This window comes from Mastigoproctus giganteus, chromosome 12 (genome assembly GCF_048544385.1).
Source record: "Mastigoproctus giganteus isolate SK-2022 chromosome 12, ASM4854438v1, whole genome shotgun sequence".
Taxonomy (NCBI): Eukaryota; Metazoa; Arthropoda; class Arachnida; order Uropygi; family Thelyphonidae; genus Mastigoproctus; species Mastigoproctus giganteus.
In genome coordinates this window covers 34094780-34119390 of record NC_143586.1, presented here as the reverse complement: position 1 = coordinate 34119390, position 24611 = coordinate 34094780, and the positions used below count along the sequence as shown (strand labels likewise).

The 24611-nt window shown below is 37.5% G+C and overlaps 1 protein-coding gene across 1 annotated transcript in view; it reads right to left on the bottom strand.

The window, feature by feature from the left end:
* The window catches only part of LOC150076874 (unc-112-related protein-like), a 176575-nt gene that overhangs the window by 128634 nt on the left and 23330 nt on the right, over positions 1-24611 (bottom strand). Inside the window, exons 3-4 of the mRNA XM_090385709.1 lie at positions 20533-20766; positions 12966-13169 (exon numbers count right to left, since the gene is read on the bottom strand). Of these exons, the coding sequence (XP_090241835.1) occupies positions 12966-13169; positions 20533-20766 (438 nt within the window). The remainder of the gene's footprint in view (positions 1-12965; positions 13170-20532; positions 20767-24611) is intronic.

Sequence of the window (24611 nt, the reverse complement as noted above, 5' to 3'; positions counted from 1 at the left end):
CCTATCCTCAAATCACTCCCTTGCCTTATACCATTTGCTTGCACTAAATTTTATGTCTTAAATCTTATATACATATTCTCCTTAAATTATATATATACATATTCTTCTTAAATTATATATATATACATATTCTCATTGAATTTATTCTAAATTATATCATTCACTTATAACCACTTATTTTAGCATCTAGTTTGCACTATAAACACTTATTTTTATTTACATATTTTTTTATTTTTCTGTTTTAATTTCATTACCACTATACTTCTTAATTTAATCTGCTATAAATCACACACTGCATTGGGGCAGTGTGTGATGGTCCATATTTTGTGGGTTATACTACTTTATCCTTCTTTTGAACTCACTCAGTTTTATTCTTAAATTTGGCTATCCTCCACAGGTATAGACAAATATAGAAATGCAGTCCTTGATACATGATTGGGTGTAGTCCCCAGTACTTTACCTGATCATGTATCAATTTTTACTTTTAGCTAACATCAGATTTAAATTTTATATTTGCTCTACCCTTTTTTTTTTTTGGACCTATAACCAATATTACCCACCCAATATCTGATGCTGGCCATCATTCCTTATTTTAATTTAGCCATTTTTACTTAATTTTTTGCTTTACAGTTTTACCTTTTCTCTAAGTGGCTTTTCAATTCGGCCTATAATTTGCTTATTTCACTATAATGAATAGGATTTTCACGTTCTTTCTCTTTTTTACACCTACAATACTTCAATTTTCTGCAATCCTTATCCTATTAGTTAACACATTTTGTATAATTTATGCTTCTACCTTCATATTTTTTAACAGACCTATTAATTACACTTTGCACACACACACACTACAGCTAACCATATGCAGTACTTAACATTTGTCAATGTTAAACTTCAGTTACCATCTGCTAAAATTTTCTAGATCTGTTGCAATAGCATACTGTCATTAACAACCCTGCCAATCTTTGTATCATCAACAAACTTGGACATTGAGCCTGATACACCTTCATCTAAATCAATAATAAATACAGAAAACAATGGGCCCAACACCAAACCCTAGGGGATTCCACTAATAACATTAGTCCATGAAGAACCATGTCCATTGATTACCACTCTGTCTTATTCCACTCAACCATCCCTTTATCCACAGCAGTAATTTTCCCTTAATGCCATACTGCACCAATTTGCACAGTAGTCTTCCATGTGCAACAGTATGAAAAGCTTTCCTAAAATCCAAGTATATGATATCAAATTTATTTTTTGCATCCAGTTCCTTTGTGACCACATCATAGAATCCAATCAAATTGGTCAGACAAGACTTCCTCTTAACAAACCCATGCTGTGTCTTTAGTATAACTGCAGTTTTGTCTAAATGATTCTGCAGTATGTCTTTAACCAATGCCTCCATTAATTTCCCAAGAAGATGTTAAACTAACAGGTCTGGAATTCCTAGTGTCACCTTTGATCCCCCTTTGTGAATTGGGGTCACATTTGTACATCTCCAGTTCATGGGGCCCACACCCCTGAGTCCAAGGAAATTCTCAAAATTACGGCTACAGGTTTGCTTACTTCCTTTGCTGCCACCTTTAATATTACTGGATAGATCATATTCAACCCAGGTACCTTTTTTATGTTTAATTTCAACAATTTCTCCTCCACTTTGCTCTCAGTTATTACAAAATTATTTAGCGAACTGCCAGAGTTTCCTGTGGCATTCCCCTTCTCATGTGTGAATGTAGATGCAAAATACTCACTCAGTTTGTCAGCTACCTGAGCAGGATCATCAACAGTTGAACCATCGATATCAAGTGGACCAATCTGATCTATCTCCTTCCTTCTAGAGTTTACATAAGTAAAGAAGTCTTTGCTGTTTTTCTTTGCATCTTTTGCCAAATATTTCTCGTAATCTGCCTTCGCCTGCCTAACCTCCTTTGTGACTTGATTACAGACTAGCTTATATCTACCACTGACTTCTGTATCACCCGATAATTTATATGCATTCCATGCATTTTTCTTCTCTGCCATAAGTCTCATTACTTCATCTGACATCATTTAGGCCTAAACCTTGAACAATATTTCTTAGCTGGTATGAAAAGCCTAGTGGCTTTCAAGAAATCATTCTTTAAATGCCTCCCATTTAGAATTTGCTCTTGGTAACGTATAAAATTTAAAAACTGTCTCGGACCACTGTAGTCACCTTTACAAAAGTAAAAACCATTCCATTTACTCCTGTTGGTAGTTTCATCTTTAAGTAAATCCATATCATCAGCATACCGTAATCACTGCCACCCAGTGTTTCCTTTACTTGCAGATTCTTAATGCATGAAGAATCACTGCTGATAATCAGATCAAGAGTATTACTCCCTCTGGTTGTGTCCCGAACATGCTGCTGTAAAAAATAATCATCCAATAAATGCACAAAAGAGTTGCTAGTGCACGAGTAATCAACCCACAAGTTTCAGTCAATATCTGGGAAGTTAAAATGTCCCACTATAAGACAATTTACTGGCCTGCTCTATTTCTCTGTACAGTTGTTCATTGTACTAATCATTCATTAGGCCTACAACACATTTCTACTCTCAACTTTGCTTTGCAAGTGCTTATGTCACACTAAACTAACTAAATATTGCAGTGTCCATCTATGACAACTGGATGCACTTCCTTAACATTTATGTGTTTATTACCTAATAGCATAACCCCTCCTCCCTTTCTATCCTTTCTGTACACATTGTACTCCCCAAATTCCAATTCTGCATTCCTTATATGTGTGATACCATGTTTCTGATATCCCAACAATATCTGCCTTTGATGTTTTGACCAGCACTTCAAATTCATCAATTTCTTTTACTAAATTCCTAGTACTGGTGCATATGTAAGTATACATGCACCTGTTCTTACTCTCAGTTACTCTAACACAATCCATGTATTTATTTGTTTCATGACGACTCCAAACAGTCCTTGAAATCCTCAGCACCTTGTTTTCCAGGCTGCTGCTCATTCCAATAGAAGCAGTGCAAGAATCACTTTCACCTCTGCCGGTGACTACTGTTAATCTATTAGCCTGTGTATCCTCCCAAGCTAGCAGTTTTCCAACCCACTTAACACTGCCTCGATGGCATCAACAAATATTGTTGCACCCTTCTATTGAAGGGTATCCCATCCCTGTAATAGCAGTCTCTCCTGTTAACAAGCACAGACCATGCTGAGAAAAAGTCTACCCCATGAGCCTTGCAGAATCTCTCCAGGATAGAATTGATTGAGAAGGCTTATCTTATACTCCTTTCCTATCATGTTTGGGCAGAATTGCAGACACTTTCAAATTCAACCCTCACTCGCAGCTTTTTTTTCAACATTGACCTGTACTTGTTAAGTATATTATATAAGCAATATGATGCAAGGAAGCAAAGCTAGTACAGCAACAAAAAAAAAAAAAAAAAAAATCGAATTTGTTTTTCATAAATATTCATTAAATTTAATCAAAACTACTCACTTCCACAACACAAGTGAAAGCTTATTCAAACAATCAATTAGTCTCTGGAGATCTATTTTGCAGCTGTGCTTTTTCAACATAAATTTGGCCTCTTGCATCTGGGATAAAGATGCCATAAGCATTTAGTTTACTTAACCCTTTTAAAGCCTTATATACTTGAAAAAGGTAAGTAAACTAAATGCTAATGGCATCTTTAAATAAATAAATTATTTCTTTATTTATATCAAACAGATGACTCATTAATGGAAATACAGTAGACTCTTGATTTTTCAGAATAGATGTCAAAAGTAAAATCCCAGATAATTGATTTCCCAGTTAATCCATGTGGTTTATGGTCCTTGAGGTTGTCACAGACATTCTCTCAGATAAGCCAGACAAGCTGTACTTGCTACCTGGAAGTCTAAAATGCTGATGGAACTGATATTCGGATGACATTCAACTCAAGGGGACCCAATTTTGGCGAAGTGCAAACGGTCTGTGACAGCCAAATGCTCTGCTTGCAGTTTCACGATTGATGGGACTGTTAGTAATCCTCCTTGCACAAGCACACTGTGGGTGTGCTTCACACCACTCAGGTGTGAACCAATGTAAGCAGGGGTCGCGGTGTGGCGCCCACACAACATGGAGGAATGCTACCTCTCTGCATTACCAGACAATACTAGGTGGTAGATGACTCTCGTCAACCGGTGCAATACCACCACTTTGCTTATTGGAGGTTTCAAGTGATGGAACCCATGTTTAGTCTCCAGAGCTAAGTTGCAGTCAACCCTTCCCCATCTCTTGCATCATGCAGTACAACTGATGACTTTTGAGGTTATGATGAACATCATGGCAAGATCTAATCTTCCTTACATTATGAGGGTTGCTAGTGTAGTTTCTCAAATAGAGAGCTTTATGGTAACTGAAAAAAAGTTTCTAGTTCCCCGACTTGGCCTAAAACTGAGGAACTAAAGAAAACATCTATTTGAGTCTTTCCAGTTGTTATGAATGACAAGGGTGGGAGAAACAACTTTGACTTCTTTCTGGAGAAGCAATTAAAGTCTTTGGAGAGAAATGACTAGCAGGTGAGGACTGTGCAAGACTCCGCGCAGGTGCCTTCCCCACCGCCGCCTCAACACTGGCTCTCTGAGTACCTCTTTGCTGGGACAACTCCAGCTTTCAAAATTGTTAAAAAATTACTTCTGGTTGCAAAATTTATAAATGTCCTTTATAAAATTATTAACTAACTATTTAGTAACCTTTTTGTCACCAAAAGGAAAGTTACTTAGTACAAAGAAGCGCACTATCAAAGTGCAATAAAAAATTGTTTTTTTAATACAAAAAGTAAATGATAGATTTCAATCGGAATAGTTTTCCCATGATAAGCATCAAATAACGCATAGCTAATGTGATTTTTAACAATGGAAATAGAGGGGGGGGGAGACACAAAAATTACATTTTCCTGCCTGGCGCCGCCATTTTTAATTTAAAAAATAGTTTAGAATAATATTTTAAACCTACTCAATGAGCTCTTTCCAATGATGTATAATAAGCTATAGGTTGTCAACAACATTTTGCCTCCCCATCCCCCCATTTCTCAGACAAATTTTAGTCAACAATGATCAATACGCCATTACGTTGGCCCACACGATGTACAAACCCATGCAAAATTTCAAGTCAACAGGTTGAGTGGTTCCAGAGATACAATGCTGTGACAGACGGACGGATGGACAGATATATAGATAGATAGATAGATAGACAGACAGACAGACAGACAATCGAGTGATATTATAAGGGTCCTTCGTTGACTATGGACCCTAAAAACATGAAAGTATAGATTTGTTTTTTGTAACTTTTTGATGATTGGCGCTACAAATATTTTTTAAAACCACTTTTCCGGCAGAATACTATCGTTTTGCTGCTCCAAGTAGTCAAGAAGTGTTTCTGTGTGGTTTAAAGGAGGGAGTATATGATGAGAGCCTTGTCGATCAATTCGGCCCTGGAAAGATTGTGCAAGGCTCAAGGGGTAGAATTTTTTTCAGCCTGGACTGTACTTGTTAACAGGAGAGATTGCTTCTACAGGGATGGGATACACTTAAATAGAAAGGGTGCAAGAATATTTGCTGATGCTATCGAGGCAGTGTTAGGTGGGTCGGAAAACTGCTAGCTTGGGGGGAGACAAAGACCAATAGATTGACAGTAGCCACTGGCAGAGGTGAAAGAGATTCTTGCACTGCTTCTATTAGAATGAGCAGAAGCCTGAAAAACAAGATGCATGGTGTTTCAGAGACTGCTGGGAGCCATTGCGGTACAAGTAAACACATGGGTTGTGTTAGGTTAGCTAAGAATAGAAACAGGTGCAGGTATACTTGCGTGTACACCAATGCTAGGAGTTTAGTAAATATATTTGATGAATTTGAGGTATTGCTCAAAACATCGAAGGCAGATATTGTTGGGATATCAGAGACATGGTGTCACACAGATATAAGGGATGCAGAACTGCAATTTGGGGAGTACAACGTCTACAGAAAGGATAGACAGGATAGGAAGGGGGGAGGGGTTATGCTATTAGTTAAGAAACACATAAAAACCAAGGAAGTGAAGCCAGTCGACATCGCTGGACAGTGCAGTGTGGAGTCAGTTTGGTGTGTATCATAAACATTGGGAGATCAAAATTGAGAGTAGGAGTGTGCTATAGGCCTAATGACTCTGATGAGTATAATAAGGAACTGTACAGGGAAATAGAGTGGGCCAGTAAATCAGAGTGTCTTATAATGGGAGATTTTAATTTCCCAGATATTGACTGGAATTTGGGGGCTGGTTACTCACACACTAGCAAGGCTTTTGTGGATTTATTGGATGATTGTTTTCTACATCAGCATGTTCGGGAGGCAACAAGAGGGAGTAATACTCTCGATTTGATTATCAGCAGTGATTCTTCATGCATTAAGAATCTGCAGATAAATGAACCACTAGGTGGCAGTGATCACAGTGTGCTGAAGTGGGATTTACTGAAAGAGGTAACTACCATTAGGGGTAAAGGGAAGGGTTATTGCTTCCGTAAAGGCGACTACAATGGACTGAGACAGTATTTAAATTCTATACAGTGGGACCAACTGATGATGTTACCAACAGCAAATTCAAAATGGGAAGCATTCAAAGAACTTATCTTGGAAGCTACTAGGCTTTACATACCAACTAAGAAATATTGTTCAAGGTTTAGGCCAAAATGGATGTCAGATGAACTAATGAGGCATATGGCAGAGAAGAAAAATGCATGGGATACATACAAATTAACACATGACACAGAAGCCTATGATAGATACAAGTTGATATGCAACCAAGTTACAAAGGAGGTTAGGCAGGCGAAGGCAGATTACGAGAAATCCTTGGCAAGGGATGCAAAGAAAAACAGCAAAGAGTTCTTTACTTATGTAAACTCTAGAAGGAAGGGGATGAATCAGATTGGTCCACTTGATATTGATGGGTCAAGTGTTGATGATCCTGCTCAGGTAGCTAACAAACTAAATGAATATTTTGCATCGACATTCACACATGAGGAGTTATTCAGCGAGGGGAATGCCAGAGGTGTATTCAACTCTAGCAGTAAGCTACAGAATCTTGAAATAACTGGGAGTAAAGTGGAGGAGAAACTGTTGAAGATAAACACAAGAAAGGCACCCGGGGTGGATGGGATCTATCCAGTTATATTAAAGGAGGCAGCAAAGGAAGTAAGCAAACCCTTAGCCATAATTATGAGAGCTTCCTTGGACTCAGGGGAGGTACCCATAGACTGGAAATGTGCAAATGTGACCCCAATTCACAAAGGAGGATCAAAGGCTGACACAAGTAATTATAGACCTGTGAGCTTAACTTCTGTTCCAGGAAAATTAATGGAGGCACTGGTTAAAGAAGCACTGCAGGATCATTTAGACAAGACTTCAGTTATAGCTCAGACACAGCATGGTTTTGTTAAGGGGAAGTCTTGCCTGACCAACTTGATTGGATACTATGATGCAGTCACAAAAGAACTGGATGCAGGGAATAACTTTGATATTATATACTTGGATCTTAGAAAGGCTTTTGATACTGTTGCACATGGAAGACTGCTACACAAATTGGAGCAATGTGACATTGGAGGCAAATTGCTGCTATGGATAAAGGGGTGGTTGAGGGGGAGAAGACAGAGAGTGGTAATCAATGGACATTGCTCATCGTGAACTGATGTTATTAGTGGAGTCCCTCAGGGCTCAGTGTTGGGTCCATTATTGTTTTCTGTATTTATAAATGATATTGATGATGGTATATCGGGCTTAATGTCCAAGTTTGCAGACGATACAAAGGTTGGCAGGGTTGTCAAGGACACTACTGACACTATGCTGCTGCAACAGGATCTGGAAAGGTTGAGCAGATGGGCTGAGAGGTGGCAAATGAAGTTTAACATTGACAAATGTAAAGTACTACACATGGGAAACAGCAACCCCAGAGCAACGTATCAACTCTGTGGTACTACACTGACAGTGGTAGAGAATGAAAGGGACTTGGGGGTGGTTGTGCAGGCAGATATGAAGTTCTCTGAGCAGTGCAGACGGGCTGCAAGAGTAGCTCATGGAGTATTGTCAATGATATACAGGAATTTTTCCAGCAGGGATAAATAAGGAGGTGATTATTCCATTGTATAAGGCGATGGTCAGGCCACACCTAGAGTACTGTATACAGGTCTGGAGGCCTCATTTCATGAAGGATGTAGAGCTGCTGGAACGAGTACAGAGAAGGGCAACAAGATTAGTGAATGGAACAAAGGGGTGCTCTTACGAAGAAAGGCTTAAGTTTTGCAAATTACAGTGTCTGGAGACTAGGCACCAGCGAGGTGATCTGATAGAGGTGTATAAAGCCTTGAATGGTTTAAGCATGCTCAATGCTGATGGGATTCTTCCTCTAGCTCGGAAAAATCACCTGAGAGGGCATAAATTCAAACAGATGTAGGATAGACGTGCGGAAATTTGCCTTTAGCCAGCGGGTGGTGGTTGGTTGGGAACAGACTTCCATCCTTGGTGTGGAGGTTGATAGCCTAAATAAGTTTAAGGCTCAGCTGGGACAGGTATTTTGAACGAACAGAGGGGTGAAGTGGAAGTGGTTTTTTTTTTTTTTTTTTTTTTTTGGCTGATGCTGCATAAGCTTGCTTTCTTGCATCAAATGCCTCTACTAATGCTAATGCTAATGCTAAAGCAAACACTGTAGCTAATATTTTGTGACAATATCAACTCTTCTTCAGGTTTACCATCATTATTTAGTGGTGGGTGTAGTAGTCGTTACATGATATAAAATTTCTTCATCATTTAGTACTTCATGGCCAGTTAAATCTTTGTCAGAATTCAGCTAATCATGAACTGCCTCATCGGCATTCCCGTTCCCCAATTTGTTGCAAATTTCATAACATTTTCTGGTACCAGATTCTTCACAGTTTTCTTCAAATCCCAGGAATCCATAATCGTTTCCCAGTAAAATTTTACACCAAGACTTCTTTAAGGTTTATGCTTTTTATGGATTTCCATGTTGCTGAAACTTTGCAAAATTGCACCCAATACAGTCAGGTTTTTGCAAAAATGTCAATAGCTAGACATATCCAATGCAATCCTGTTTCATTGGCATTGTAAATTTGCTCCAGCACAAGTTCATTGGTTTCAATAAATTTTTTGAAAACTCACTGGTGAATCGTTGGGCATCCGGTACATCACTACTTAGTTTTTCATCTTGAATGGCAATTTGACAAAATGTCGTGCCTCTGTTTAAACCTCGTCAACCACCCCAGATGTGATAAAATCACCTTGCAATTTTAATTCATCAAAAAACTATTTTGCCTTGGCTCTTTTGCTGTTTGTTAGTTAAACCACAACGCCATTGCCCTGTTGAGATGCTCATATATAAACTGTTTTCGTCATTTTTCTGATAGTCATGGCTTTAACACTATCAGATGTGCCTGCAAAATCAAATGGCTTCCCTTTATTTTTTTATGTTGCATACGGTTTGGTCACCAACATTATAATGGTTCGTTAAAGATTTAATGGATGCTCCGTTTTCAAAATTTTCAATAATTTCAAGTTTTTGTTCAATTGAAAGCACAAAAACCCTTTTATTTTTTTATTATTATTTTATTTTTTATGTAAACCACAAACACGAGAGGTATTAGAACCTATAGTACTTAGTACCGTGCATGGGTTGGAGGTTGAGAAGACGAAAGAAGATATTTGTTGACATTGGACTTGAACTTCTGTAGACTGTAATTTTCAGGAAATACGTATGAAGGAAGGTTGTTCCTTCATACACAGGTTTGGAAACCTCATTTTAAGGTAGGTGGACCTGGTGGAAAGAAGGAAAAAGGATAGCATGATTAGTTATGGGCACAAAAAAAGACATGATACCAGTAAGTAACAATGTTTGGAAAACAGGCATTTGAATGGTATTTAAGGTATTTGAGGCTTTATAAACAACTGGAATATGCAAAACAGTGATAGCACCTTTAATCTTGCCCATGTAACAAGCAAGAGGCATTTGCAAGGTGACAAACAGATGAGCAAAAATCTGTCTTTAGCCAGAATAATCAACTGTTGGAAGAAGCTTCCACCCAGTCTGATAGTGATGAGAAGGTTATCTATATTTAAAGATGGATTGGAGAAATATTTAGAAAAATAAAAAAACAGATGAAGTGAATAAAGGTGATATGGATATTTTTTTGGTTGTCCATAAAGTCTGCTTCCCTGTATCATTTTGCCAATTCAAATAATAAAGATAAAATTCTTTTAAAGTTTTAGCAACATATCAACTCGTTAAGTTATATTAATAATCACTTCCATGCTTATACGAAGGGTTATCACTTAATTCGTGGACTGGTGCAAGATCTTATCTTAATTGTCATCATCTGAATCTTCTATGGATTTCTTCTTATCGAAATACTCTCCCTAGAATTTTACACACTTTCACCACCGTTGTTGTACCCACGCATTAAATGCTCCTCGAAAGCCATTTTTCAAAAGCCTGTGAAGTGCTTCTGTTGTGGCTCTGCAACCATTGTTGTCCAACGCGAAACGCTTGCCTTTCAGAACTTTCTTCAGACGTGGAAACAGGAAGAAATCACACAGGGCTAAGTCCAGTGAATAAGGTGGATGTGGCAGAACCTCAGAACCTATGGCAGTGGTCACTGGCTGCACAATATTAGCCATATGGGGCCTGGCATTATCTTGATGGAGAAACCACTTCACACAGAAAAGTTCTTGACATTTCTCACAAATGGTGTGGCAAAGTCCGACTCTGAGAACCTCAGAGTACGCTTCCTTATTTCTTGTTGTTCCACGAGACACAAAATGTGTAATAAGAATGCCTTTTGTGTCAAAAAACACAAGAACCATTTATCTGTCAGATGAATGAGGAGCTCGAAGTTTCTTGGATCTTGGTGAATCAGAATGCTTCCACTCACTCAACTGTTGTTTTGTCTTTTGGTCATAGTGAAAAATTCAAGTTTCATTGCAAGTTACTATTCAATTTAAGAAGTTTTGACCCTGTGTTTCAAATGATCAAGCATTTTTTTGTCCAAGTCTAATCTTTGTTGTTTTTGTATTGGGGTCAAATTGTGTGGAAGCCAGCAGGCACAGATTTGCAACATTTTCAGGTGATCTTTCACAATATTGTGAGCAACACTGCATGAAATGGACATTCTAACAACTAATTCACAAAGTGTAATTCACCTGTCTTCATCCAAGATTTCCTGGGCTTACGTGATTTTCTCAGTTGTTGAGGAGAAAAGCTGACCAGGTCTTGGGTCATCTGCAACAGACTTGCGGCCTTTAATGAATCGCTTGCACCATTTAAATATGGCCGCCTTACCAAGACACACAATACCATACACTTCATTCATCTCTTTAACTGCTTCTGATGCATTTAAGCCCCATCTGATACAATAATGAGTCACATATCACTGTTCAATATATATGTCCGACATGATACTTGCTTCAAAACGATTGTCAGTGACACGTGTCAAAAAGGCACACAGAGTCTTCTCAGTAACAATCAGGGATCACTACTGAGCAGACTCTGTGGCAGTTATGGAATGTTCATGCAGCAAACACAAAATCTTGCACCAGTCTGCAAATTAAATGATCACCCCTTGTATTATATAAGCATGGAAGTAACTGTGTTAATATAACTTAGAGCTATTTTGTTGATATATTGCCAAAACTCCAAAAGAATTATGTTTATTGCGAGCATTTGAATGGCAAAATGATGCAGGGAAGCAGGCTTTATGGAGAAGCCAAAAAAAAAAAAAAAAAAAATCCCTATCTTCTTCATTCACTTCATCTGTGCATTTTGTTTTTGTTCATCTGTGTATTTTGAAGCTTATCTATATTTAAAGACGGACTGGACAAATATTTGTCCAATCCATCTTTAAATATAGATAAACTTCTCACCGTTATAAGACTGGGCAGCAGCTTCTTCCAACAGATGAGCTGGGGACCACTACTTATATTATAGTAGTAGTGGTATGAGAATAAGAAGTTGGAGAAGTTTGACTTCTGGGAGGACTTACTGGTGGAACATCGTTGAGAAGGCTAAGACCCACCCTGGGTTATAACGCTAGAAGTGGTGGTGGTCCTCAGATCAAAGTATTGGCTGCATCCCATCCCCGCCCCAAAATTGAATAATTTTTTCAAATACAAATAACAGTTTATTCAATATTTTATTCACCACTTAAGTGTTTTTTAAGCTTGCACACTAAAAAAAATATTTTTAGTGTGCAAGCCTACTTTCCAGAGTATTCAATTTCAGTTTCTCTGAAAGTGAAGTGACACTGCTAAAATAACTTGGTTTTTGACTTTTTCACTTTGTTTTACTTCTCCAGCAAAGGCCGAAGCTACCTATCCCAAGGGTGACATCTCACAGTTTAAAAAAAAAAAAAAAAAAAAAAAAAAAAAAAAAAAAGCTAAATTAACATTAGCAGTTAACGTATTAGCATTAATAGTGGCAAATGATGCAAGAAAGCAAGTTTACACAGCATCAGTCACAAAAAAAAAAAAATCTTGCACCACTGTCCAGCCACTCCAATAGTTTGTCTAGTTCCTCCTTGAATTTATTCACACTATCCACTTTTACAGCAACAAATGGAAGTTCATTCAATCAACTACCTACTGGCTGAAGGTCAGCTTTTCCATATCTATCCTACAACCATTCTTCCTAAATTTAAACCTATGTCCTCCTCACACATGTAGTCCTAGCAAAAGGAAGAATGCCATCTACATAAGACATTACATTAATGTATGTAATGTCTATCAAAAGCTGCCAAAGAAATATGCAATATCTACACAAAGGTTCAATTTTATTTCTTTAAATAATCAATATAAAAATATATAAATATTATAAAACTTCATATTAATACTTTGTATTAATATGAAGATACAAAAGATATATAAGAATTATTTTAACGAATAAAGAGAAAATTTAAACCTACTGATGCAAGGGGAGAGTTTTAAAGAATTATTTGGACTGTCGCATAGTGGTAAAGAAGAGTTCTGGTCATAAGCTGCAAATGTACCAATCACATTAGCATCTCTTTCTCGCTGACGAGGTGTACATCTAATCGACTTATAATTTCTTTTTAGATGTTCAGACATCAAAGGTCGACAAAAAGATACTTCTTCAGGATGACTCATACCTGAAAAAATAACATTAACTCAGATATAAATAATTTTAAATAAAATAATAGAAGGCCAAAAGAAAGCATTCTATAACATGTGACATGTAAACGTCCTATAATGTGAATAGCACTAAAAGGTCACAATGAGTACCTGCAATACTGATTAAGAACAATGTAATTTCATTATGAACAATTAATAATTAATCATTAATTATACAGAAATTAGTCATTCAGTGCATGAAATTCCATTAAATTATCAAAAAAAGTCAACTTAAAAAGTCAACTTTCAGATTAAATCTTTTGATCCTGCTGCAGCAGTGTACTGTCATTAGTGTCATTAACAACCCTGCCAAACTTTGTAACTTCTGCAAACTTGGACATTAAGTCTGATATACCATCATCATCAATATCGTTTATAAATACAGAAAATAAAAATGGACCCAACATTGAACCCTGAGGGCCTCCACTAATAACATTAGTCCACGAAGAGCAGTGTCCATTGATTACCACTCTCTGTCTTCTCCCACTCAACCATTCCTTTATCCATAGCAGCAATTTGCCTCCAATGTCACACTGCTCCAATTTCTGCAGCAGTCTTCCATGTGCAACAGTATCAAAGGCTTTTCTAAGATCCAAATATATGATATCAAATTTATTCTTTGCATCCAGTTCTTTTTTTTCTACATCATAGAATCCAATGAAATTAGTTCCCCTTAACAAACCCATGATGGTGTCTGAGCTATAACTGAAGTCTTGTCTAGATGATCCTGCAATGCTTCTTTAACCAGTGCGTCCATTAATTTCCCTGAAACAGAAGTTAAAGTAACAGGTCTGTAATTACCTCTGTCTCCCTTTGATCCTCCTTTGTGGACTGGGGTCACATTTGCACATCTCCAGTCCATGGGTACCTCCCCTGAGTCCAGGGAAACTCTCATAATTATGGCTAAGGTTTGCTTACTTACTTTGCTGCCTCATTTAATATAACTGGATAGATTCCATCCAACCCAGGTGCCTTTCTTGTGTTTATCTTCAACAATTTCTCCTCCACTTTACTCTCAGTTATTACAAGATTATTTAGCTTACTGCCAGAGTTGAATACACCTCTGGCATTCCCCTCCCTGAATAACTCTTCATGTGTGAATGTCGATGCAAAATATTCATTTAGTTTGTTTGCTACCTGAGCAGGATCATCAACAGTTGAACCATCGATATTAAGTGGACCAATCTGATTCATTCCCTTCCTTCTAGAGTTTACATAAGTAAAGAACTCTTTGCTGTTTTTCTTTGCATCCTTTGCCAAAGATTTCTGGTAATCTGCCTTCGCCTGCATAACCTCCTTTGTTACTTGATTACAGACCAGCTTATATCTATCATAGGCTTCTGTGTCACATGGTAATTTATATGTATCCCATGCATTTTTCTTCTCTGTCACATGTCTAATTAGTTCATCTGACATCCATTTAGGCCTAAATCTTGAACAATATTTCTTTGTTGCTATGAAAAGCATAGTAGCTTCCAAAATTAATTCTTTGAATGCTTCCCATTTTGAATTTGCTGTAGGTAATATCATCAGTTGGTTCCACCGTATAGAATTTAAATACTGTCTCAGACCACTTTACGAAAGCAAAAACCCTTCCCTTTATCCTTGATGGTAGTTACCCCTTTGAGTAAATCCACTTCAGCACACTGTGATCAATGCCACCTAGTGGTTCCTTTATCTGCTGATTCTTGATGCATGAAGAATCATTACTGATAATCAGATCAAGAGTATTACTCCCTCTAGTTGCCTCCCGAACATCCTGCTATAGAAAACAATCATCCAATAAATCCACAAAAGCCTTGCTAGTGTGTGAGTGACCAACCCACAAATTCCAGTCAATATCCGAGAAATTAAAATCCCCCATTATAAGACACTCTAATTTACTGTCCCACTCTATTTCTCTGCACAATTGCTCATTATATTCATCAGATTCATAAGGCCTATAACACACACCTACTTATTTTTCCTTTCCCAGTGCTTATGTCACACCAAACAGACTTAACTTTGCATTGTCCACAAACATCAATTGGATGCACTTCTTTAGATCTTATGTGTTTCTTAACTAACAGCATAACCCCTCCTCTCTATCATATACTGCATCTGTAAAACTAGATATGTTTGTTGCCATGCATTGATAGGAAATATGAATGGCAATATGGTGGATGACAGAAACAAAACGTTTTTAGTTTGCACATGTCTTTGTTTTTTTGTTTTTGTTTTTAACCAAAAATGTTTTGTTTCTGGTTTACTATTGAATTATTACTATTTGCTAATGTGTCTAAAACATAATGCATTATATAAATTTTAGGCTAGCTTATACATTATATTAGGCATTACAATTTATATTATTGAATGCAAGCAATTAAAGAAAGGCATTCCTGATACCTGGAAATTAAAACTTCATTCTTTTCTGTACTGTAGCATTCAGAGTAGTCATATAATACTATATATATACATAAAATTTTGGCTATATTTATAATTAACTCTTAACAGGAGCAAAATTTTAAATAAAAGTCAAATTTTTTAAAAGTACAAAGTGTAAAGTATCTAACATCCCCAGGAGTTTCCCCCATCTCCAGGTTGTGTATTCTGTTTGTGTAGCACAGAATTCCTCAGATTTGATAGTATACAGGTAGTTCTTGACTTCACAAGTTAATTCGTTCCTAGTGCACGCTCGTAAAGTGGGAATTTCCTATAGACATAAGGTTAAAAATAGGGGTTATGTTCTCAACAATGAAATTAGCTAGCTAATTAGTTTATGTTTAAACAATGATTGATTTATCGAAAGAAATGAAAACGCAGCCTGTAAAATCAAGCAAATTATATTAATAGAGAAATTATTTACGACTTACAAATGCTAAAGAATGTTTATTCTTCGTCATCATCGACTAAATGCACATTCACTGATCACTCATTATTGGCTCGGCATTTGTTGGTTTGTTGCACAAGGAGTAGTCTTCTTCAGAAATGTTTCAAGAGGTGTTTGTTTCCAAGATTATAAATTTAATTTTAATTATAAATTTCTCTTTTAATTATAAATTTCACGATTGCATGCATAAGCATTTTTTAACGGCACACGCAAATTGCAACTAACACGATTTGCATGGAGTAACAAGTTTACAAAGCTTAAAAAAAAAAAAAAAAGAATGAAGACTAGATTCTGAAAATTTATTTATGTTTTTTATACGAATTTCCAGCTATTGGTATTTTCGCAAATGCAAGAAGATAGAGTTTACTACCCATTTATAACTGCTTGCAGTAACAGAAAAGCCCAATAAACCGGAAAGTGCAAATTGTTTTTATTGTTTTATGGTCGTGACCTCCAGGAATGTACTTTAGAAAAATATCCCAAAGGCTTTTAAAATAAATTCTTATAACAGAACATATGATAACAATGAAAGTGTAGTGCATTTTAATGATCTGAATTGGTAACTAATACAATTTACAAACAGCCTCACGACCTTTTATATGATCTTAAGGTCATGCTCGTGACCTTAAAAATGACATTTTAGAGAGATAAATGCTTAGTTATACAGCGAAAATTTCAACTTCCAAGATCTTGAAATGAATTACCAAAATGAATTACCAAAAAACAATGTGTTATTGGGTTCACGTTACCATATTTTAACGATACGATGGTGTCTCTGGAACTGATTAATATCGTAAAGCTGAGTACACTGTATTTATAGCTATGCATGGGGTTTGAAATTCATTATTTATGAATGTTTAACATTCATTTTTTGCAATTAATGTTCATATTTTCGATTTTGTTGACACTTGATACTTGGGAGAAAAAAAAAAAAACTCGTAAACCCGAGAACTCATAAAGCAAGAACTGACATATATGCTGGCAATCTCTATTGACTTTACTGGGGCATTTGACTCACACTGGTGGCTTAGTGTCCTTAGGAGACTCTGCCAGGCAAATTCCCCACAAAACCTCTATAAGGTAATAAACAGCTACCTTATAGACAGAAGTGTCTCAGTATGCACAAGGTTCCAAGAATTGACATGCTCTGTGAATAAAGGCTGCCCGCAGGGTTCAATCCTTGGCCCCTTCTTCTAGAACATTGTTCTGGACAAATTTCTGGCCTTTTATCTGGGCCTCGTGGTAAGCCTGGCCTTTGCAGATGACATGATTTTCCTTGTAAAAGGTAACACGCGAGTGGTTGTAGAGCAAAGATCAAATACCACCCTCTTGCAGCTGAAGGAATGGGCACAAATGCACATGCTCAAAATATCGCCAGAAAAAAACCAAACAAATATTTCTAAAAGGCAATTTGGACATAACAAGCATGCACAAATCAAAATTAACACAACCACTATAAAAATGGTAACAGAACTAAGATATCTTGGAGTGGTCTTTTATTCAAAATTAACTTTTTATCCCCATTTGATCTACTTGGAAAAGAAAGTGAGAAATTATGCAGGTATGATTGCCAGGATCAGTCGAGCAGACTGGAAAATCAAAAGAAAGACCCTGGCAATCATATACTGTGCAATGTTTCTACCTGCTATCACCTATGGAGTCGGTGCATGGTTCACCCGCTCAGCCATAGTAAGAAATAGGAATAAATTAGAACCTATACAAAGGACAATACTACTCACTATTACCAGAGCATGTCGCATAGTAAGCACACCTGCGCTACAGTTGCTGGCCGGAGCTCTCCCACTTTACCTGGAAGTAGCCAAAAGAGGTTTATATTATAGATTTAAAAGGGGCATACCCACAGAATTTCTGGGGATAGCCCTTGATACAGCCAACACCTTCAATGCTGAAAGAAAAAGAATAGCCACAAGGCTCCATGAGTTATGACAAATAAAGTGGGAGCAAGAAACCAGAGGTCTGGTTACCAAAAGGTTTCTGCCACGGGTGGCAATGGTTAGCCCAAAGCCACCTAAGTGGTATGCCCCTGGACTTTTTACAACATTTATATTGACAGGTTACAGCTCCCTAAAGGCAAAACTAACTTCCTTAGGGCTGACTGATGAACCAAACTGCACCTGTGGCAAGAGTAAAGACTGGGCACACATTCTATATGAATGTATAATTTATGGCATCCCCAGAACAGAGCTAATAGCACAGATTGGCCCCCTTCCCAGGGGAGAAGAACGTCTCTGTTCATCACAGAAGAGAAAAATTATAAAGCCTTTACATCCTTCACAGAAAGTATTCGAAATGTGCAGAATGTGCTTTCCAAAGATTGGCAATTCGGCCACCCAGAAATTAAACAACAATGAACAGTTAAAATTGCCCACGTTTTCCCACCACGCTCAGATGATGACTTAAAAATCTGTCAGGATAGTAGTATTCTGCACCCTGACAGAAACCTGACATGACAAAACTCCCAGGACTACCCTGCCACGTGTAGGAACCTGAGGCCCCACACGAAATAAGTAATCATGCAGGAGAGAGAGAGAGATGTACAGGCAGCCAGGGAAGCAGATTAGCTGAAAAATATCAGTAAGCTAGTAGCAAGGTGAGGCTTGAAGTGGTGAAACCCATGTTTAGTCTCTAGAGCAAAGTTTCCGGCACCCCCCCTCCCCCCATACTTCTCCTTCAACCCATGCACGGTACTAAGTACTATAGGTTTTGATACCTTTCATGTTTGGGGTTTTCATAAAAAAAAAAAAAAGGGGGGGGGGATGCAATATAAAATGAAAGAAGAATGAATGAAAGACAGAATGAATAGGCTGGGCACTGAGTGAACTAGGAATTATAGAAAAAGGGAATAAATGGCAGTTTTGGTGAAAGAAAGAGTGACCTAGCATGAGGGAAAGAGAGAGTGAATGGGAATGAGTGGAAGAGCAAACGTAATTGGCCGAAAGAATACAAAGTTAATAATAACTTATACTACTTTATATATACTAACAACATTTATGTACAACACAAACACTATCACTACATTCTCTGACCATGCCTGCAAAAAACTTGCAGGCATGGTCAGAGAAACAACAGAACATAACGCTACACAACAAACCACTCCCCACACACTTTTTAAATCTCCGGCCTCCACGGAGTTGTGTCACTTACAAAAAATACAATGCGGAGATGGGGGGAACCCCTGGTGCCATCAGACAACTAACACGCTTTACACTTTACTATCCAGTTTTGACACAAGTGGGAACAAAGATGGGCAAAAGTTGACCATCTTTGTTCAGAATGCTCAACTACCATTTGGACAAAAAGCAAGTTTTATACGTTTAGCCTGTTCAAAATCTAGTTTGGGCTGATTAATAACTGCTTTACAATTTGTTATTTTATTTCTTGACAACGTCACATTTCAACAACATATAAAATTGAATAATGTTGAAATGCCATTTTTCCTTCCCAATGTCACATCTGCTTCTCAAGAAAAAAGTTGTTCAAAACTTTCAAAAGCATAAATATTCTACAAGCTATAATCTGGATAAGTGCAGCATGGAATGCAGTGAGTCCCACTACAATTAAAAAAACTGTTTCCACAAAGCAGGATTTGATTTGAGTGTTAGTCAGTGTGATGGTGACTTTGTAGATGCATCTGTACTTAATGGCATGCTATGGACACTATGAAAGTTTTCACTGAGGGGTGATGAATGTTTCTGCAGATTCTAATGTAATGTGGAAAGCATAAACACTGAAGTAAAGGATACAATAAGTAAATTTATGAACAACAGAGAACTTATGAAGAGGAAGATGAAGAACCTGAAAAGAATGAACAGTAGCATGATCCCATATTAAAAAAATATGCTGATACATTAGTTTACCTAAACACATTAAAAGAATTCTATGTGAGCAAAAATGATGAATATGGAGTAAAACTAGTGGACAATCTAATCATCCACAATGAAAATTAAATACGCTAAACAAAGCAATTATATTCATTTTTTACTAAAAGTTAACAATGTTTTATGATAAATGACACAAATAAAAGTTTTGTTATTTATTAAAAGTTAATTGAAACACAAATGTATAATGATAAGAAATAAAAAAAAGTAATCCAATTACGGTGAATTTAATTTTTCCAAATTACTGAAACTGAGTGCATGTACACTGCCCTGAGCAAAGTGGACACCTCCCTATAGAGAGGTTTCATTATAATATTGTATTATAAAAATAAATGTTGTTTATACTCCGGCACAACAACCAAGTCAGTAGAGTTTACAATAAATCGTCAATACAAATATTTATCGTATTTAGTAGTCACGGGCTTGAACCCCGGTCTACTTAAGAAATGTGTGCTATGCACTCTCACTCCTGACCCCTGGGATACGTCAGGCCTTATAATGAAACACATATTAGTATAACACATATTAGTTTTAATAAAAATGTCAAAGCTTATTCTTAAAATGAATTCTTACCTATAATTTTACACAAATTAACTACAGCAGTAAATGTTTTTATCGAGAAATCAACTTTAGCCTCAACATAACAAAGATCTGGAAGTTGTACTCTTAATGTTTTATGCATTGGAGTAAAATGGAGTATTGCATCTGCCTGAACACCATACTGATCCAAAGTTGATCTAGTACGAGACAACCAAATATTTTTTTCTGGCCACCACAGTGCATGATCTGACCAATCAATTGGAACTTCTACAAGAATAAATTAAGAAAAATATTTACCATAAGTCAAAGATACACATAGAAAAACAGAAACAAATTATTATATCCACAAGTCAATTAATCAGTTAAAAGCAACACATACTTGTATAATATTAGGGTCTTGTAATGCTAAAATTTAGCATATAAATAAATAAAAAATGTAAGAAATCCAAGAATATAATTAAAGAATGAGAAATAACTAAATTTCATAAAACAAGAGAAGCAAACTTATAAACCTATACTTTACTTATTTTATTGTTTATTTCCATATCTAATCCATCCTCATTATAGTTGGCCTTTCCTAGATATGCAAAATTACTAACTTGATCCAAATTTTTGTTATGAGGTTTACACTCTATTTCGTTGTCACTTGCAACTTTCATAACTTTTGTTTTGGCACAGCTAATTTTCATGGCAAATTGCCTACAACCTTTATCAAATTTATTCAATTTCGTGAAGATTTTGCAAGCTACTACTTAATATGAAAATATAATTTGCATAAAATGATGATCCATTTTTCATGTCTGACATACTAAATGTTTTCTGTAATTTACATTTTTTTTATTAAATGGTCCGGGAAAATTATAAAAAGTGCAATAAAATGCAGCTCTGCCTCACTCACTATAAAAATAGTTTTTTAAATCATTTTAACCATAAAACCATTTTCCAATGCTTCCTTCAATCCTCACTGGAAAAATATCACTGCAACTAATCATTATCATCGCATACAGGCTTCCAGAGCATATGCTTATCTACACATAAGGGCAAATTAATGATTTTATAACTCTCATCAAGACCACTTAGCCATGTCTCACCACTACACAACTAAAACATAATGGAACACATTACCACAGCTGCCCTGAGGAGGTGGGTCTCTATTATTTAACATCAATTCAATTACATACTCTGCAACCATCGCAATATAAATAAAACTCTCAACTATAAATAAGTTTATGCTACATTCATTGGTAATCTTCTCAGATATAGTGTTATCTGGGAAGACAGCAGCAGGCCCAACAATGATTCTGACCTCAAGCCATCAGTGAAGACAAGCAAGAAGTTGGTATTCGACTTGGTGGGCAGCACAGAGTTGTTGGTAGACAGAATTTGGAGTGGTGGCCTTTCCGCAGTTTTTAATAGAGAATTTGCATAATGGTATTCAAGTATGCCAGGGCAATCGCCTTGATGACTCAGACACATTGTCTACCATGTTGTTCAACTCTCTTAGTAATTCTTGGATACAAACACCAAAGGAATGGTTGGCAGCCTTGTTAGAGAGGTTTTCCCAATGTGGCTCAAAAATGAATGCCCATGGGGCGTATCCTGAGAGGGATTTTAGCTTAAAGATGTACCATAATTACCATTGCTTTTTTCGAAGAAACAAGGATGGTTTGATTCCTTCAACATATAGACCCTGGACAGGAGATGTTTGGACACTCCAGTAGCAATACAAATTGTCTGATGGCAGACTGGGTCAAGTCATCACAGTACACTGTTTCTAGCTGATGCATATACCTGGGACTCATAATCTAATTTAGAATGCACAAGTGCACGATACAGCTGAAGTAATGTACAATGATCTGCATCCCATTTGTTAAAGGGTGTAGCCCATAAAATGTACAGGCCTTTTGTGCACTTTGTTCGAAGTTGACGGATGTAGTGTAAAAATTATTATTATTACTCTCATATTATTTCTCCCTGATTGGAGGTTCCACCTCGTGACGGGTATTGCTACCAATTACACAGGGTGGTTGTTATGTCTGGTGTTACTGTTGGTCGAGAAACTCTCTGACTATCCTACAGGTGTTCAGGATTGCGACTTTCTGGAGTTCCTTTTAGGTGTTCGCTGGGAGACCTATTGCTGCTAGGCTGTTATGTAGGGTCTTTGGCGCCATACCTGTGGTTGGCATGATGATCGGGATGTCATTACTTGTTGCATAGGCCACATCTCTTTGATCTCCTGTCTTAGGTTCGTATACTTCCTGATTTTTTCCCCATGGGTATTCTGCAGATTGTCAGTGTTGGGTACCGTTATGTCAATCAGATAGGTAGCCTTTTCCTTCTTGTCCACAAGAGTTATGTCCAGTCTGTTATGCAGGATTGTCCTATCCATTATTATGGCGCGGCCCCAGTACAGCTTGTGGGTTGGGATCTCTAGTACTGCCTGGGGTTCATACTTGTAGTACGGTACACTTTCTTCGATCAACTGGTATTTCCTTGCTAGCTTCTGATGTATTATCCTGGCTACCTGGTTATGTCTATGAGTGTACTCAGTCTGGGTGATCACCTTGCATCCCGTGGTGATGTGTTGGATCGTTTCTGAGGCCAGATGGCACCGTCATCATGTATCATCGAACACTCCGGGCTCCCTGGCGATATATTTTCTATAGTTCCTGGTGTTGATTACCTGGTCTTGGATGGCAAGCATGAATCCTTAAGTCTCGGGGAAGAGCATCCCGCTCATGAGCCATTCATTGGAAGCAATTTTATCTATGTGATCTTGATGGAGATCATTGTAGTGTCTGCCATGGAGTGTCTTCTCTGCCCATCTTTCTAGCTTCGTTTGTGCCTCCTGGTTGGGGGGTACTCCTCGCTTAGGTTGAGTGAGGTATACCGCTTGTCTATCTTCCTTATGGCCTGCTGGAGTGCTGCTGTGTGTTTCTGGAAGTAATCCTTCAAGTTAACTATCGCTGTCATCTGTTGCTCAATGTGGTCTATCAGGCCCCTTCTTCCTCCTTTCCGGGTAATTATGAGTCTCTCCACGGCAGATTTCAGGTGGTGCTGGCAGCTCTTGGTCATCATTGTCCTTGTCTTTCTCACGATATCCTCCAGCTCGGTGTTAGTCCAATCTATGACCCCAAAGGAGTATGTTAACACTGGGACTGCATAGGTGTTTATGGCTTTTATTATTATTAGCCATATGGTGCAAGGAAGCCTGAGGCTTATGCTGCACCAGCCAAAAAAAAAAAAAAAAAAAAATTCCGCATTACCCTGAGAGAGAGAAAAGTAGAAGGGAATCACCAAGAAAGAGAAAAATGATGATATCCAGCTCAGGACCCTGGTTTGCCAAGCCCATACTCACCAGATGTGAGCCCCTGGGGTAAGTTTTAATCTTTTATCAAATATAAGTCCAAGGAATTTTGTTTTATGTGCTACTGGGATCACGTTCTGTCGAGCCTTAGTTCTGCTTCAATATAAAGATTCCACATCTCGTAAAAGTAGATGCCAACAGTCTTCTGGAATGAAAATCTCGCCCCCCCCATTAGTCACTACTCAAGAACTGACACAGTCAATGCCATGCTACAATTTCCTTTTGATAACTCTCATATTGCATGACTGTGAAAAGTTGATAAAGTCAATAACAAAGAGGACACTGTTTACAACTGAAGGTTTGTTATCTGGTTTTTAGGAGCATTAGCAACTAAGGCCATATTGCTCCGGGATATGCAGTGGTCATTCCCTGACCTTTCTGCATCCTCCGTATTTGGTGGTGACGCGCTCGAACCCCGGTCTAATCAAGAAGCGTGTGCTACGCACTGCTGCTCCTTCCCACCTGGCTACGGAGGCGCCTTACAACTGAAGGAAGTTGTTCAATAATAGAATTAACTCGGACTGATCCTTAGGAACTACCTCCTCTTGGCATAATGGATGCTTGGAAACCTCCGGGAGTCATCCACTTTTTCTTCCATATCAAAAAAAAAAAAAACGCCACTTGGTGCTCGCATTTCAGGAGAGCATCACAAATAGATGTTTCCAATGAGATGAAATTACTGAGTGTTAAACAGTACAACACTCAGTTACTGTCAACTACCTTTATTTAGAAGCTAACAATCTCC